This window comes from Eschrichtius robustus, chromosome 3 (assembly GCF_028021215.1).
Source record: "Eschrichtius robustus isolate mEscRob2 chromosome 3, mEscRob2.pri, whole genome shotgun sequence".
Classification (NCBI taxonomy): Eukaryota; Metazoa; Chordata; class Mammalia; order Artiodactyla; family Eschrichtiidae; genus Eschrichtius; species Eschrichtius robustus.
In genome coordinates, this window is record NC_090826.1 from 12,942,810 (window position 1) to 12,959,463 (window position 16,654).

Genomic DNA, 16,654 nt, shown 5'->3' on the forward strand with positions numbered 1-16,654 from the left:
AAGTTTATGTGATGTATATTTTACCACAATAATTTTTTTTTAAGAGGGTAGATCAATCCTATAATAAAGAGCTTATGAAGAGTGAGTGAAAGGAGAGAGAGAGAGGAGAGGGAAGAAGGAGGTGGAGAAAGTTTGGGAGCATTCAGTGAATTAGTGAATTTGGGATCAGCTGTGCCCCACAGAGGACCTGGCACATTGTAAGCACTTAATTAAATATTTGTATAATGAATGAGAGAATGGTAGAGGAGGAGAAGAGATTTTGAGAATTTGACTCTGGTTAGACATTTTTAACTCCTATAAGATTCTGTGAGAAATCCAAGTTAAGACTGGGATACTTTTAAAATTATTTATGTTATTACTAAACTTTGCTTCTTTGAATACAACCTTTTGCTGAGTCTAGGCAACAGGGGCCCTGGACCCACAATGGGTAAGGATAAGGGTGGCAGGGTAAGGACATCGCATTTAGCTAGTGGGACAGGTAAGGATTTCTCTAGGAGGAAAAGCCTCAGTCGCGTCTTACGAGTCAGGAGATGGCAGGACATTCAGGAAAAGCGGAGGGAAGCGGAGGCTGGAGGAGAGAGAGGCGTCAGGCTGAGCTAAGTAGCTACAGCTTTGAATCTCAGCCAACTGGACACCAGGTGTAAGTGTTGAGGCGATGGGGATGACCCACAACCAGACAATGGATTGCAGTGGGATCTGTATTAAATAAAGTTTTCTTTGCGGCCCGCGAGACCTTGTGGAAGAGAAAGCCCCCAGACAACCCCAGTCCGCATCAAATTGGCTCCTGGGTCCGTCCGCCGCATGTCTTGAGCCAGAGCCTCCAGCAGAGGGCGCGTGGGCGATGAGCGGCTGAGGCCCGCGAGATGCCGCTCTAGCCTGACATGGGTCATAGAGTCGCGCGGCTTCCGCCCCGCGTCGGGGAAGGAGCCGGAAGTCTGGCGGGCTCCGGACGTCGAGATGGAGGAAGGCGAGTACGAGTCTGTTCTGTGTGTCAAGCCAGAGGTCCACGTCTACCGCATCCCGCCGCGGGCCACCAACCGTGGTTACAGGTGACCACCCGCCGCCGGGCCAGGCTAGCCACCACCTAACCCCTTTCCTGTCGCCCCCGACACGCCCACTGTGGGAGCTGAGGACGGCCCCGCCAGTTGACGGGCGAGGGGCAGGGAGCGGGGGGAGGTAATGCTGCGGTTTCTTCCAGTTCGAGGCCAGAGCAGGGAGGGGGACCCAGACTTTTCGCCTTTCTCAGTCTGACGCATGGGGCTCCCGGCAGCGGGGAAGGCGTGAAAGCCGAATCTAGCGCCGAGCGGGCTGCCGGGGACCCAGGTGGGCTGCCAGGGACCCTAAACGTGGTCAGGAGTGGTGGTGTCACAGACCTGTATTTTTCAGAGCGAACCGATGGCCTTGAAGGGATCCTTGAAAAGCCTTCGGGAAAGGCACTCTGTCACTGGCAGAAATCCCCGAGGTGCAGAAAGGGAGCCCAGAATCGGTCAAAAGAACCCGCCCCGGGGAGTTTTAAGCTGATGTTGAAAGGCCAGGGACGCCTCCCTGCCCAGCTTCCTTGGCACGAACTGCAGTCCTTATCACAGCCTGTGGCAGTTGGGAAGCATCCATCCGTACTTCGCTGGTGAAATGTTCACCTGAGAGGAATAAATACCCGTGTTTGTAAACGTAGAGTGTGTAGAAGGGAACACAGGAAACTACCCCACCAGAGGAAAATGGGGGTTGGAAGGAGACTTCCTTTGACTTGATATCTCCTTGTACTGTTTGCATTTTGTCATCATGTATCAAAGAAGAAAAATATTAAAAGAAAATAAGATGTACCTGACACAGACAACCTGGCCTATGGCTATTTGTGCCACCGGGGGTGGGGTGGGGGGGCTCTTGAAAGCCATGTTTATCCAAGTTAGTTGGAAATACAGGATTGGCCTGCGCCACAAGAATGGTGGAGTGTCCACATACCGGGCCTCTTGTTACTTTCCAATTGTGTTAATGTGGGCTTATAGCTGATTTTCTTTTCTTTTCTTTTTTTTAAATTCATTAGTTAATTTTTGGCTGCGTTGGGTCTTCGTTGCTGCACGCGGGCTTTCTCTAGTTGTGGCGAGCGGACCTCTGATTGCAGTGACTTCTCTTGTTGCGGAGCACAGGCTCTAGGCATGCGGGCTTCAGTAGTTGTGGCACGTGGGCTTGGTAGTTGTCACTTGCAGGCTCAGTAGTTGTGGCTCACAGGCTCTAGAGCACAGGCTCAGTAGTTGTGGCGCACGGGCTTAGTTGCTCTGCGGCATGTGGGATCTTCCCGGACCAGGGCTCGAACCCGTGTCCCTTGCCTTGGCAGGCGGGTTCTCAACCACTGTGCCACCAGGGAAGCCCTTATAGCTGATTCTCTAGTGAAAAAATATTTTATTGAACACCTACTACATCCATGACATAATTTTAAAATAATATGAAAGCAACAATAGTAATAATAACAAAAAACATTCTGCTTTCTATCGTCAAACTGGAGATGGGCCATCAAACCAGAGGTGATCATCTGCCCCCATCCCCTTCAGTAGGATGAGTTTGGTCCCTCTTGGTCCCAAGAGATCGAGGTTACCAAGTGTTAGGGCTTGCTAGGTTGGCATAGAGGAAACTGCCAACCCCTGCACTTCAGCCTCAGAACTCTGCTTATCTTGAGTCTAAGGCCTCCTCCCGGGATAAGAGGAACTGAAACTGAGTCAGCTGACTTGTGAATCGAGAGTCTGCATTTGTGTGGCCTTCAAAACAATCTGCGTCCACAGTTAATGGTGTCTCTCCAAGTCCTGGCATATGCTAAGGGACTTCCAAGAAAAGCCTCTTGGAAACACCCAAGGTTTTTGCTTTTGGGGGGTTTTACTGAGCTGCTTCTTAGAACTAAAATATGAAGTTAATACTTTAAAAGAGCCAAAAGAGGCCATTGTGATAGGTCTGTGGTTTCCTGGGTTTATTTCTTCTTAGGATACCTTTGAGAATATATTTCTTGAATGCACATTCACTTATCCCACATGTCCTGTTGCTCTCCTTTTCTCTTCTACTGATGATTGCTCCCCTCTCTCCTTTTCCTTCAAGGTGGTCTCAGCGGTCCCAAATGATTGCTCTGACCACTGCAGCCTAGCAGTGTCATAAACAAACCATGGGCCCTGGTAGCTGCTTTCTCTACAGAAAGAAAACTGGAATCCTACTTCAGAGACAGTCTCTATAATCTGGAACTGGGGTTGGCCAACTACGACCCACTGTGTTTTTGTTTGGCTCATAAGCTAAGAATGGTTTTTACATTTTTAAGTGATTGGGGAAAATTTGAAAGAATATTCCGTAATGTGAAAATTATATGAAATTCAGATTGTCCATAAAGTTTCACTGAAATACAGCCATGCTCAGTAGAAAATATTTGGTTAAAATAATTAAAGCACCCACATGCTCATGCACCATGACTACTTTCCCTCTGCAGCAGCAGAGTGAGTAGTTGGGACAGAGATCGTATGGCTCTTCTCTCAAAAGGTTTGCCAACCCTTGGTCTGGAGCAGGCAGCCCACATGCCCTTCCCATTCCCACCCCCAGCATTGGAGTAGTGGAGCAGGAACCTCTGGCAGAGGCGCAATGGTTTTTGTCCCTTTAGGGCTGCGGAATGGCAGCTGGACCAGCCATCATGGAGTGGCCGGCTGCGGATCACTGCAAAAGGGCAGGTGGCCTACATCAAGCTGGAGGACAGGACCTCAGGTAAAGGCAAGGGAGGTCTGCGTGGTACCATACCTCCCACTTTGTGAAGGGACGGGCGGCCCGGGCCTGGCCAAGCCACTCAGGGATCGTGGGACCCTGTCCTGGAAATCAAAGGCCCGGGTATACTTACAAGCCGCTTCCATTCCCCCAGCCTTTATTTTAAAAGGAAGTATTTCCTGTCAAGCACCTGTTCTTTTGGGCGTCCTTAAGAAAATACTAATTTTGGAGCCCAGGGAGAGAAGACCTGCAGGTTGGTCCCAAGTAGGAAGCTTCGGAGCTTGCCTGGAAGATAAGCCAAGTGAAGACGCATAGCCCTCTGCTGCTGAGCTCAGGTTCTTAATCAGGAATTCTGCTTATCGACCAAATGGTAACCTCCCAGACTGACCACACCCATTAACTGAAAGAACTGGAAACTGTCCTTTTCAGCTCTTTCTGTGGTGAGAGTACAAGCCAAGCTGGGCTGTGCTGGGGTCAGCTGGCAGTTGTCACCTTTGGTGAAATCTCTCTGGAAGTCCTACACCACCGGGGCCTCTGGGTGAGCTGTGGAGGGCAGCGTGGCCTGGAATAGTGCCAGCCCCCGCACCCAGAGCCGGAATCGGGCTCAGTCAGATGCCCCGGCATTCGGTCATTTATTTTTTCTAACATGTAGAGATTTTCCTTGTGGGGCAAATAAAATGCAAAGATTCATAGGCAAAACTGGCTGCCTCTTCTCAGATCTGCATCGCTTTTGTCTGAACTATGGGACCTTGGGCAAGCCACGTGACCTTTGGCACCTTGGCCTCCTTTTTGGTGAAATGGGGATCACATTAGCTCCTACTTCACAAGGTTGTTGGAAATACGAAGTGAGCACATATTTATCCGAATGCTTTGTGAACTGCAAGGTGACCCAAAGCATTGATTTGTTTTGAGCATGACTGAGCATTGGTGGCAGAGGAGTTTGAAGGGACAGCTGCTGTGGCTAGGCCAGAGAACTCTGGCTGTCAGAGTTGCTGGGATGTCCCAGGTGGTGTCACAAGGGAATGGCAACACCTGTTCTCTAGGGGCCTTGGGAACTGACTTTAAGGTACACACCTGGTGTACCAGCCACTGCTCAAAGCTGAGCCTCACCTGCAGGACCCACCCCAGGATGCTCTTAGCTCGAGGTCATGCCCACTGGGTCGTGTTCGTCTCTCACTTTCCAATCACTCCAGGCCGGAGTGTCTCAGCCTCAGCACTAGTGACATTTGGGGCCAGCTGAGTGTTGTGGTCTAAGTCACATTTAAGATATTTAGCACCATCCCTGGCCTCTACCTACTAGATGCCAGTAGCACCCCCTAAGTTGTGGCAAACAAAAATGTCACCACATATTGCCAGATGTCCCTTGGTGGAAGGGAGGGACAAATCAGCCATGGTGGAGAACCACTGCTCTAGGCTGAAGGCATCCAGGTGAATCCCAGTCCCCAGGTACCAAACTAGAGAGGGCAGAGAAACTAACAAGAAGCTACAAACTCAGCCCACCAATTTGGATTCAGTTCAGCCTTAATTGCACAGTCACCTCTGAACCATAGGATTCAGTAGAAACTATTGGTTAAATACTTAAAACATCAACTGAGATCAGCACACGCAAAAAATGATGCCAGTCGTAAATGTTCACAGAAGGTGTGTGCTGCACTGCACCCTGGAGAGCCGTAGTTAATAAGGGGATGCATTTCACAAGAGCTCCTTTTAAAAGCAATTGCTCTTTTGGCCTGAGATTAGTTTAAATCCACTGGCTTCAGATTCTTCTGTGAGTGCAAAAACCCTCCCCCCTTTCCACCGGGTTCACCTGCTCCTCTAAAGGCCTGCCTCAGGCATCAGGGTTTTTTTTGAAGGTGTGATCTACCTGAGCCAGGGCCCTGGGGGTGCGGGCCATGGATGTGAATGGCGGAGGCAGGTGGAATGAGTGGCCAGCAGCTCCAGCCCATCGTTCTCATGTAGAAATGGAGGCCCAGCGTTGCTAGAGCTTTTGATTTTAAGAGAAGCCAGACATGTGGATTATTTTACAAGTAATCTGATTTTGAAGTGTTTGGCAGTTAAATTGAAAATGCTGAAACTGTGAGCTGGATCTGACCTGTAAGCCACCTCTGACTTAAACCTCTCCTTGGTTATATTCCTCTGTTTTCCCTTCGGCCAAAGTGGATTTGACTTGAAACCCAGAGTCAGGTTTGCCCATCTGCCTCTCAGGAAAAGGCCCCAGTCATGTGATAGAAATAGTCTGGGGGGTGTTCAAGGCTCACCCTCCCTTATGCTTTCAGGGGAGCTCTTTGCTCAGGCCCCGGTGGATCAGTTTCCAGGCACAGCTGTGGAGAGCGTGATGGATTCCAGCAGGTACTTCGTTATCCGCATCGAAGATGGAAACGGTACGCATGGGACTTGGAGCTTCCTCCTCTGAGAAGGGTTTTCTCTGCCTCTGGGAAGTGGGATTGATCGTTTGTTGTCCCCCAGGGCGACGGGCGTTTATTGGAATTGGCTTCGGGGACCGAGGTGATGCCTTTGACTTCAATGTTGCCTTGCAGGACCATTTCAAGTGAGTGGTTCCAGGAGACACATACTCATGCCTCCTCCCTCTTTCCCCCGACAGAATGGTCTCCCAGGTTAGGATACCCAGGTGGTTGTGTGTGGTATGTCTGCCAGCAGAGCCTCAGGAAAACTCACTTCTCCTTCGGGGCAGGTCACCTTCTCTGCGCCCTGCCAGTCCTCATCTCTGCTTTGAAGTCATTTCCTTTACCCGAGGCGCATCTCTGCCACCCCAGTCAGCTGGCCCAGCCTTTGAGGTGTCACATCTCTTCCCTCATCAGGCCCCTGAGCGGCCAGAGTCCTTGTCAGGCTCCTTTGGCCTTTCTGGGCCTGTCCCTCCATGCTGTGATAAGCGATGCTCGGATTCCCAGGCCACTCAGCACACACCCTCGTGGTCCTGTCTGAAGCTAAATGGGCAGGAAAGACTTCTCCCCTGCCATCTGCAGGCCTCCACCTCTGGCTGCAGGGAGTGTGCAGCTGCTCTCGTGGGCCCCTCTAGCTCCTCTGCTCCGGGTGGCTGCTAAGAGGGGTGCTGTATGGAGGGTAGGAGACCTTTTTTGTTGCTTTCAGTACTTTCTGGGCACTTGTCCTGTCTCAACCATCTACTTTTTAAGCCCCTGGGAGGTGTGTGGAGAACTTGTCTTAGTCTTCATACCACATGCTGAGGACTAAAGACCAGTGTTAGGACTCTCTACGTAAGTGACCTCATGATTTTCATAGCAGTCTTTAAGGCACAGAGAGTTGTCATCCCATTTTGCTGATGAGGAAACTGACGTGCATGCAGCTGCTTATGCGTCAGAACTAGGATTTAAATTCACACCTAACTCCCAAGCTGCTCTCAGTTTCTACCCCGCTGCTGCAGTAAAAGCCTCGTCCTGGACTGGTGGCAGGTATGAATGAAGTGAGTGCATGAATGCAGGGCAGCTCGCCTCTTCCTCACCTTTTCCTTCCTGTTCTCTCCCCAGGTGGGTGAAACAGCAGTGTGAATTTGCAAAACAAGCCGAGAACCCAGATCAAGGTCCCAAATTGGACCTAAGCTTCAAGGAGGGCCAGACCATCAAGCTCAACATTGCAGTGAGTCCCACCCTCACTTGGCTGTCACGGCCACCACACCAAGCCCAGTACAGAGCCCATCACTCTTTTCTCACAGTTCAGCACATGTTTATTGAGCAGCTGCCCGGTGCCAGGTACTGTGCTGGGGGCAAACGGAAGGGCTCTGCTGTCATAGAGCTCAGAGTTGAGCTGAGATGGGGGGAGTCTGGGTGTGATTACAACATGGCGGGATGGTTCTACGACCTAGGGATGGATGTCTTCAGTGCCATGAGCTCCTAGAGGAGGAGCGTGCAGTCCAGAGTTAGGGGGAACCAAGGAAGGCTTCCTGGCAGAAGCGACCTGTAAGCAAGGGAAGAGGGGTCAAAGGGTGGTTCAAGCAGAGGGAACGGCATGTGCCACGCCTCTGCTTTGAGGAACATCAGTCACTTGCTGCCAGAGCTGGTGTTTCTGTCCTGGCTTTTGGGGGCCGGGGTGGGGTGTGGGGTCAGTGTGCTCATCCCAAGCTGTGTCTTGGTCTGAGCCTTGAGGAATAGAAGATTTGGCAGCACTCTGGGCGGGAAAGCCTCAAGGGTGGGCACTGGGAGTCATGGGCAGCTTCTGTTGGTGGTGGTGTCCTGGCTCCCTGTGTCTTGTCCTGAGCTGCCCTACATCTGACTTTCCCCCGTTAGCTCCTGTTGAGAAGAGGGAAAGGTCAAGCTGGGCTGGACAGCCAAGACTTGGCCTTTACCTGGCTATGGGGGTGGAGATGAGTGATTCGGGGGAACCAAGGACCCCCTGGATTTGTTTTCTGAAGAAAGTCTGTAACCCTAAAATAACGCTCTTCCTCTTTACTTACTATCTCTTTCTCCTCTTTTCTGCTTCATGCTGGTCATGGTTTGGGACCCTTGAAGTTGGCCAGCTGGCCCTTAAGAGAAAATCCAGGTCATGTCCAGTGAACTGTTGGGGATGTGAATCTCTATCTTGCTGGGAGGAAACTAACATTTAATGAGCATCAGCTGTGTGCCAGGTAGTGTTTTTAGGTACTTCTCATGCGAATTAAACATCCTCCCCTTTTATAGGTGGGGAAATTGAGGTTTAGAGAGCTTGAGGGTCTTGCCCAGGGTCGTAGAGCTAGAAATAACTGGCACAGCTGGCCTCAGGCCCAGGTCTTTGAGGGCTTTTGCCTTCAGGCTGTGGTCTCAGCACATGATTAAGCTGCTGCTCTCCTGACAGGTGGGAACCACGTCGTCTTCACCTTTGAGCTGCTCTGGTTTCTGGTTCACCTGGGTGTTCAGGTTTTTGTTTTTCTTTTTTAAATGTTTTGTCGAAGTATAATATGCGTACAGAAAAGTGCACACATTATAAATGTAGAACTCAGTGAATTTTTAAAAACCAGGTTTACTCCTACAAACTAGCCCCCAGACCAAGAAGTGGACGATTATCAGCACTCTGGAAGCCCCTCTCCTGCTCTCTCCCACAGGATGGAGTGGCCACTGTGCTGACTTTGAACACCCTAGGTTTTGTTTTCAGTGTTTTCTTAATTGACTCATACACTTCATACCCTTTTGTGTATGACTCCTTTCCTTTACTCAGTGTAGTATTTGTGAGAGCATCCATATTGTTTTGTGTAGTTGCTTTATTCTCGTTGTGGCATGCTCCGTTATGAGAATGTATCCCAGTATCTACCCATTTAACTGATGGTGGACATTTAGGTAGTTTCCAGTTTGGGGCTATTGCAAGTAGTGCTGCTGTGAATGTTCAAATGTGTGTCTCTTGGTGCACATATGTATGCATTTCTGTTGGGTCCATGTAGGAGTGGAATGGCAGGGGCATCAGTTCATACGTTCAGCTTTAAAGATCCTTTCAGTTTTTCAACGTGTTTTTCTCTGTTTACACTTCCACCAGCAGAATATGAGTGTTCTGGTTGCTCCATACCCTTGTCAGTGCTTGATATGCTACGTCTTAGCCGTCCTGGTGGGTGTGTGATGGTATATCATTGTAGTTTGATTTGCATTTCCCTGATGATTAATGAAGTCGGGTGCTGAGTTTTTAAATTAAAAGCATTTGTGATAGCTTTAGAATTGTGATGCATTGAATACACCCCATAACAATGGAAGTGCTGGATGGATGGCTCTTGACCATCTTTTGGTGATACAGACGTTTGGGGCCCAGGGGTCACCTTGGGCCTCCTCTTGAAATTTTCTGATCGCAGAGGCACTCCAGCAGAACTGACTGATTCGCATTCCTCCCCTCTCTTTAGAACATGAAGAAGAAGGAAGGAGCAGCTGGGACTCCCCGAGCCCGGCCCGCCAGCACAGGAGGACTGAGCCTGCTTCCCCCTCCCCCAGGGGGGAAAACCTCCACCCTGATCCCTCCCCCTGGGGAGCAGTTGTCTGTGGGGGCGTCCATCGTCCAGCCAGCAGTTGCTGCCAGTTCAGGTCAGTGCTCGAGGGTGACTATTCTTGGTGCTAAACCTGCACCCTTGGGTTCTTCTTCCTCTCTGGCAGTTGGGGCCCCATGGCTTTCCCTCCTTCGCTCACAGTTGTCACACTTAGTACCCGTGTGTGACAAACTGGAAGGTGGGTGCCACAAAGCTGGTCCTGTCCACACTGGGTAAGGGCTTCCTCTCTTCCCACCACTTACCCCTTCAGGGCGTCTGTCCCCCCTGATGGGCAGGGGCTACAACTCATTTGTTGCTGTGAAATCATCAACATGTGGGTTCCTGGTTCTCAGAGGCTGCTCATTGAGTGAGTGAGTAAGTGATGGAGACATGGTCTCTGCTCACAGGGAGCTCAGTATAATAGGAGAGAGGAGTCATGGGCACAGAGACCAGACGTATGGGGACCAGACTAACTACCAGCCAGCATGATCTGGGGAGGCTTCATGGAAGAGGTGGCATTGAACTGGACCTTGAAGGAAGAAGATTGGGGCAGGGGACACTTGCCATTCCAGACAGAAGAAGAGCATGAATAAGGCTTAGACTTTTAATTTTTAAACACTGGGTGTGTTTAGGGAGATGAAGGCAGCATAAGTATTCCAAAGTGAGTGCTGGGAAATAAAATTGGAGATTTAGTTTGAAGCAAGCTCCTCAGTGAGGCTGTTGGGTGCTGGAAAGCTGAGAGGCAGCTCCCCCAGCAGGCTGCACTGGTGCTTGTTCCAGGGTGTAGGGAGTGCCTTTTGGAGACACTGGGATTCCAGAAGTTAGTGCCTAGTGCCAGCCTCTGGCAGTGCTGGGATGCCAGCCCAGTCCTTCAACGTCCCCACCCTGCCTGCCCAGCCCGGCTTGATGCTCCTGGCCTTCCCCAGGCTGGGTGACTGTCACCAGCCCACTTTCTCCACACAGCTCTCACCAGCATCTTGGGGGAATGGGGGCCAGGATCCAGACAAGAAGCCTGCCTTCTTTCCCTTTTAAGGGTCATGGACATTGGCTCCCCTATCTGGAGGTCAGGATTCAAACCTCAGCCCTGTGGGGAATATCTTAATCTAGGAGAGTGGCAGGAGTAGCAGTCAGGGAGCACCCCTGCCTGGACCCTAGGAGTTATTCTCAGAGTGAGGTCAGAGGACCACTTGCCTTGGCATCACCAGGGACAGGGGCAGGACTCTGCATACTTAACATTATTTGTGTGCTCACTAAGGTCTGAGAGCCACTGTCTTAGGCCATCCCTCCGTTGCTGGTGCATTTTTAATGGCCAGTATGGAGTTCCTGCTATGTGCCAGGTAGTGTTTGAGGCCCTTTTGATACTACAGGTACAGCCCAAGTCCCTGCTCTCAAGGCCTTATGTTTTAACGTGTGAGACAGGCAGTTGGCATGTTTACAAACAAAATGGTGTCAGGTAATGAGAGTTGTGAATAGCTAACATTTTTTGAGCACTTACTCTATGTTCCAAAATCAGACTGGCTGAGTTCAAATTCAGAAAATTGCCTACTACTTTGTTCCTCAGTTTTCTTATCTGTAGGATGGGGGTAGTAATGATCCCTACGGTACAGGTTTCTTGTGCGGATCAGATGAGCCAATCCACGTACAGCACTCAGAACAATGCCTGGAACGTTGTAAGCACTCACTGAATGTTAGCTCTCATTTTAGTGATGTTGTCATCATTATCATCACTGCTTGCTGGGCCTGTTCTCAGCCTTCCACGTATATTAACTTATTTAATCCTCAGACCAGTCAGTCTTATGAAGTAGTCACTGTTACTGTCTATTTTAGAGATAAGGAAACTGAGACTTAAGTAACCTGCATAAAGTCAAACAGCTGGTCCTGGCCTGTCTTCCTCCAGTGACTGTGATGAGGTTCAAATGAGATAATGTCCGTTGAGCACTTGGTGAACTGCAGAACTAAACTGTGGAGGGGGCCCTAGTTTTATCTGGTTTCCCAGCCCAGAGCACATTAGACATAGCAAAAAAAAAAAAAAAAAAATTTTTTTTTTTTTTTTTTGCCACACCACGCGGCATGCAGGATCTTAGTTCCCTGACGAGGATCGAACCTGCGCGCCCTGCAGTGGAAGCGTGGAGTCTTAACCACTGGACCGCCAGGGAAGTCCCTAGACATAGCAAATTGGTGGGAAGGCGGAGGGTGGCAGGCACAGGGCCTTCAGAAAAGACAGCTGGCAGCACTGGGGGAGGTGCCAGAAAGACAGAAAAGCAGGCACTGCTGCCCCATCATGCCACCCACCCCAGTGAAGAGATACACACAGCTGTATAACTAAAAATGGTAGAACTCTAGGCATTCTAAGCAGTAGATATGGAAAGACTGATAATGCTATCTATAGCTTCCAGAACAGCCCAGGGATTAAAAAAAAAAAAGCTGAAAGGAATAAATTAAACTTTATCATTCTTATGAAAAGTAGGTAAATTAGAAAAGAAATTAAGCGAGGTAAACAGAAAATACAAAGTAAAATGGTAGAAACTAGTTCACATATTCAGTAAAAAGTATAAACTGGCAATATAACAAGAGAAATTGAGGGATCAAGTATAATAGTGGGAGAGGTCCAAAGGCCAAAAGCCTACAGTGCAGCCCTCAGCTCCCCAAAATACTGCACACACACACACTTGTTTAAAAAAAAAAAAGAGATACACACAGATGCCCACTTCTTTGTTACTTCTGGAAGGCTCTCCCCAGCCCCTAACCAGTTTGGCTCCCAGGACTTGGTACTTGTCTGGCACAGAATTGTCTCAGCTTGTTGATGCAGACTCTGGACTGAGGACTTTATATGAAGACGACCTTGTGGTTTTGGTGGGCATTCTCCATCCAAGAGGTCAGGGCAGGAGACAGTAAATTTTAAACAGATTTCCAACGTAAACGGTTGAAACGAGGTCAGCCTCAGGTACGGGTGATGGCGTGTGACTCGCCCTTGCTGGTACCCCTCCCCTCCACCGGGTATGTGGCCTTCTGCTCTGTCTCCAGGAGCCCCTCAAGGGCTTGTAAGAAGACAGTGGAAATGTGGCTGCTTGTAGGTGTTTTGTTGCCCCAAAGCACGTCTCTCTGTGTGTGTCTTTCTCAGCCACCTGGAATCTTGAGTCTGATTTCGGGGTCACTGAGACAACCAGGCGGGGAGGTCTCTGACTCCTCTGTCTCCTTCTCTTCTCTCCCTTCCCTTCGGACTTGGGGACATCAATAGGAGGTGCCACTGTGTCCTGGCCGCAGCCCAAGCCTGCCGCTACTCCCACCGCCGACATCTGGGGAGACTTTACCAAATCCACAGGGTGAGGAGGGTCACGTTCTCTGTGGGGGACTGGGGCCAAGGCTGTTTCTCTCAAAAACCTGGGAGCAACAGCTCTGATTCAGACATTTTCTGGCCAGCCAGAGGACAGAGCCCCAGAGTGCCCACTTTGGGAGGCTTATTTCTCTCCGGGAAGGCTTTTTGCTGGTGTCCACTGCTGGGTGGCCTGGAGCCACCTTCTGCAACTCTTTCTGGTCTTTAAACCACCTCACCAAGTGCTTTGGCTTGTCACCAGTACCTCCCTCTTCCCCTCCTCCCCTGCAGCTACCCTAGGATACTGGGCTGAGAGTTAACCTGGGTTCTGGCCTTGGCCCATTGTCATGGGACCTCTGAGGCAGGGTCTCTTGCCTTTTCTGCTTCCTTAAAATTTCAAGCCTTTACTTGGCGTCAGGGTGAAGAGATGCTAAATACTAGTCACACAGTTGTTTATGTGGACAAGCTCTAGGACAGGAGTCAGCACGCATTTTCTATAAAGGACCAGGACGCAAATAGTTTAGACTATGCAGACCACGTGGTCTCTGTTCCAGCTACTCAGCACTGTTCTTGTAGCTCAAAAGCAGCCACCGACAGTATGTAAATGAATGAGCATGGCTCTGTACCAATGAAACTTTACCTACTAAAACAGGCAGAGGACTAGATTTGGTCTAGTCCTGGGCTGTGGTTTGCTGACCCCTGTTCTAGAATATTCGGGGACTGGCCTTTTGGAGCTCCTTCTGCCCAGAAAGAAGTCACATTTTATCTGCTTTGTATTTTCAGATATCTGAAATCTCCCACCCCTCCCCATCTAACCTTTCCAGGTCGACCTCCAGCCAGACTCAGCCAGGCACAGGCTGGGTCCAGTTCTGACCTGAGCGCAACTCTTTTTCCTCATACAACTTCTGGAAAGGAGCTGCCTCGTCTGGGCGGAAGGAAGGAGGATGAAGCACTCCCTGGCCAGCCTCTGTTTGGAGCGTGACTCTCTCCTCTCCTCTTCCTTGCCTGGACTCTCCTGACAGACTGGGCGTGTTAGGCAGTAAATTGGCACCATGTCACACTGTTTCCTGGGATTCGAGTGTGCAGCCAGAACACAGGAGAAGAGTTCCAGGATCTCTATCCCTGTCTGTCCTCTTGACATGAGAGAGACTCTGAGACTTCTTCCATCACGAAGACTCGTATTAAACACAAGCCCCTGAAGCAAAAGAAGGGGTCGAGTGTGCTGCCTGGATTCAGATCAGCCCTTCTCGGGGGGTTACAGGTGTCACGTGATCACTGTCTGGAGGGGGGCTTTCCTCACTCCCATTGGCTGTAGCCATTCCAGTCAGGTGCCTTAAGAGGAGGGATTTCTTCCTGATTTCTAGCAGGTTATAGGCTGCAGCTTGAACAGATAATCAGGAGGGAAATCAAGAGTATTAACCAGACTTTAAGATTTTTTTGATACTTGCTTTGCTGACATGCTGATCTGCACTAACTCATTGTCTTTGCAAAAGGCTTGCTCCTGTAGTCTGCGCCCGCAGGGGCCTCTGAAAGCATTCCTCACTGTCAGTCGCAGGAGCTGCTCCGAGCCCCAGGAAGCAGTGTTCATCTCGGCTATGGGGCCTGGTTTCCGTGTTTGCCAGGCCGGGCAGGCGCTGGAAACCAGGTGTGACGGTGTTTGGGCTGGAAAGTGGCAGCTGTTCTCACGTAGGTGGGGCTTTGGCCTTCCCGTTCGCTGGCAGCTCTCTGGGCTCACAGTGCAGTTCCTGGCGGACTTGGGTTTTCTCCTGGGTGGTTTCTGAAGTGCCTTGTCTGCAGACAACCTCTTACTTTGTTTTCTCCTTCAGGGACTGTACATGACAGACAGAAGGAGTTCTGAAGCAACTGGAAGTCTAGGGTTGCCTGGTTTATAAGAAATAATTTTATAAGAAATAATTTTATCTGAGCACACCTCTAAAATTGCTTTTATCGACATACGTTACCTCTTAATTGAAAGATTTCCTTTTTGAAGGGTCAAGATGATGAACTGAAAAAAAGCGTTGGCCTCTTTGTGGGACCAGATTTCTAAGATAAAAAATAAATATTTCTACTCTGTCAGTGTACGTCAAAGATGGAAGTGTTTTTGGCGGCATGGCTGCCAAACCCTCCAGGATGCCTCAGCCACCTCTCGCCACTGAGCGTTTGTCCAGACTTAAAAGTCTGGGGCCACGGCGACAGATTGGCCACAGTAGGGGAATTTGGCCCTGTTGCCCTAAGGCAACCAGCAATTTCCCTTCTGCATAGAAGAGACAGTCTTTCTGCCATTCTGGGACATTCTGGGCTCCTTGCCTTCTAATGTGGGAGGAGAGTCCTGCCTCCCACCAAGACTTCCCCATAGAAGCATCTTCCTAAATAGTAAGGGTGTCCGGGCACACAGAGGCCAAAAAATAAGATAAAGGCCTCGGTGCTTGTCATGTCTGTGGGTTCTGTAAGAAAGATGCATTTTTGCTGTTGGTTATAGAAATGGCCGCTCTGGCTAATAAACTGTGTAAGGGAGGACAAAGAAAATTGGAATTGAGGATCCTCATGTCCTTTGAATAAGGAAAAGGAAATTGCAACAGGGGATTCTCAGGAGTAGTAAACTTCTTTGTGTCTGCTTCCCGTTACTCCCCATCTTCTTTATAAGTGCTTAGAGGCTAGAAAAGAGGAAGCTTAGAGTTAGAGGAGACCCTTAACCAGAAGCATATACCATTGAAGGTAAGCCCTTGGGTCCTGCAGACAGACCTGGGCTTTGATCTAGGTTGTCTACTGGTAAATGTGTGACCACGGGCTCCTTAAGCCAAATGTCACTCAGATGAGGCATATAAAGCACTAGCAGGTGCCCATCCTATAATTTGACCTTAATCACCTTGATGTAGAATCAGGTAACACATCCAGAACCATTACTCATAATGGTGCTGATAAGGCAGCTGATGAAGAAACAGCCGTCAAAAGATCTAACCTGGGGCTTCCCTGGTGGCGCAGTGGTTGAGAATCTGCCTGCCAATGCAGGGGACACGGGTTCGAGCCCTGGTCTGGGAAGATCCCACATGCCGCGGAGCAACTAGACCCATGAGCCACAACTAGGCCCATGAGCCACAACTACTGAGCCTGCGCATCTGGAGCCTGTGCTCCGCAACAAGAGAGGCCACGATAGTGAGAGGCCCGCGCATCGCGATGAAGAGTGGCCCCCGCTTGCCGCAACTAGAGAAAGCCCTCGCACAGAAATGAAGACCCAACACAGCCAAAAATAATAAATAAATAAAAATTTTAAAAAAAAACTAACCTGAAAAGCACTTTGAGGGGTCTCTGGGGGGCAGGGAATAGTCTGGTGCTCTCCATCACCAACTGGAATCCCAGCTATGGGACCTGGGTCCCCAGGAAAACTCCCAGTACCAAACCAGGCATCTCTTCACTTAACACCCTTGACTGGAGCTTCCAAATTGGTGGGGTGTGGGTAAGAGATGGGTGTTGGGTTTGGGGATTTTGAGACCTGAGCTGCTCTCTCTATAGCAGGAGAGGAGGACTTGGACATACTGAGGTGGCAGGCAGACTACAAGATGTTTCCATGATTAAATGACATAACATTGCAACATCTGTCTTGCTGGCTTTAAAGAAACCAGCTGCCATGTATGAGTTGCCCTAATCCGAGGGTCACAGTGTCAAGG

General features: G+C 49.8%; 1 protein-coding gene across 1 annotated transcript; it reads left to right on the forward strand.

Moving 5' to 3' along the window:
• Positions 1-928: 928 nt before the first annotated feature.
• NECAP2 (NECAP endocytosis associated 2) lies at positions 929-15,070 on the forward strand. Its single transcript, XM_068538992.1, has 8 exons — positions 929-1,049; positions 3,629-3,729; positions 6,003-6,107; positions 6,193-6,274; positions 7,230-7,338; positions 9,557-9,734; positions 12,915-12,999; positions 13,814-15,070. The coding sequence occupies exons 1-8, from the start codon at positions 958-960 to the stop codon at positions 13,860-13,862; spliced, it is 801 nt and encodes a 266-aa protein (XP_068395093.1). The 5' UTR covers positions 929-957; the 3' UTR covers positions 13,863-15,070.
• The last annotated feature ends 1,584 nt before the right edge of the window (positions 15,071-16,654 follow it).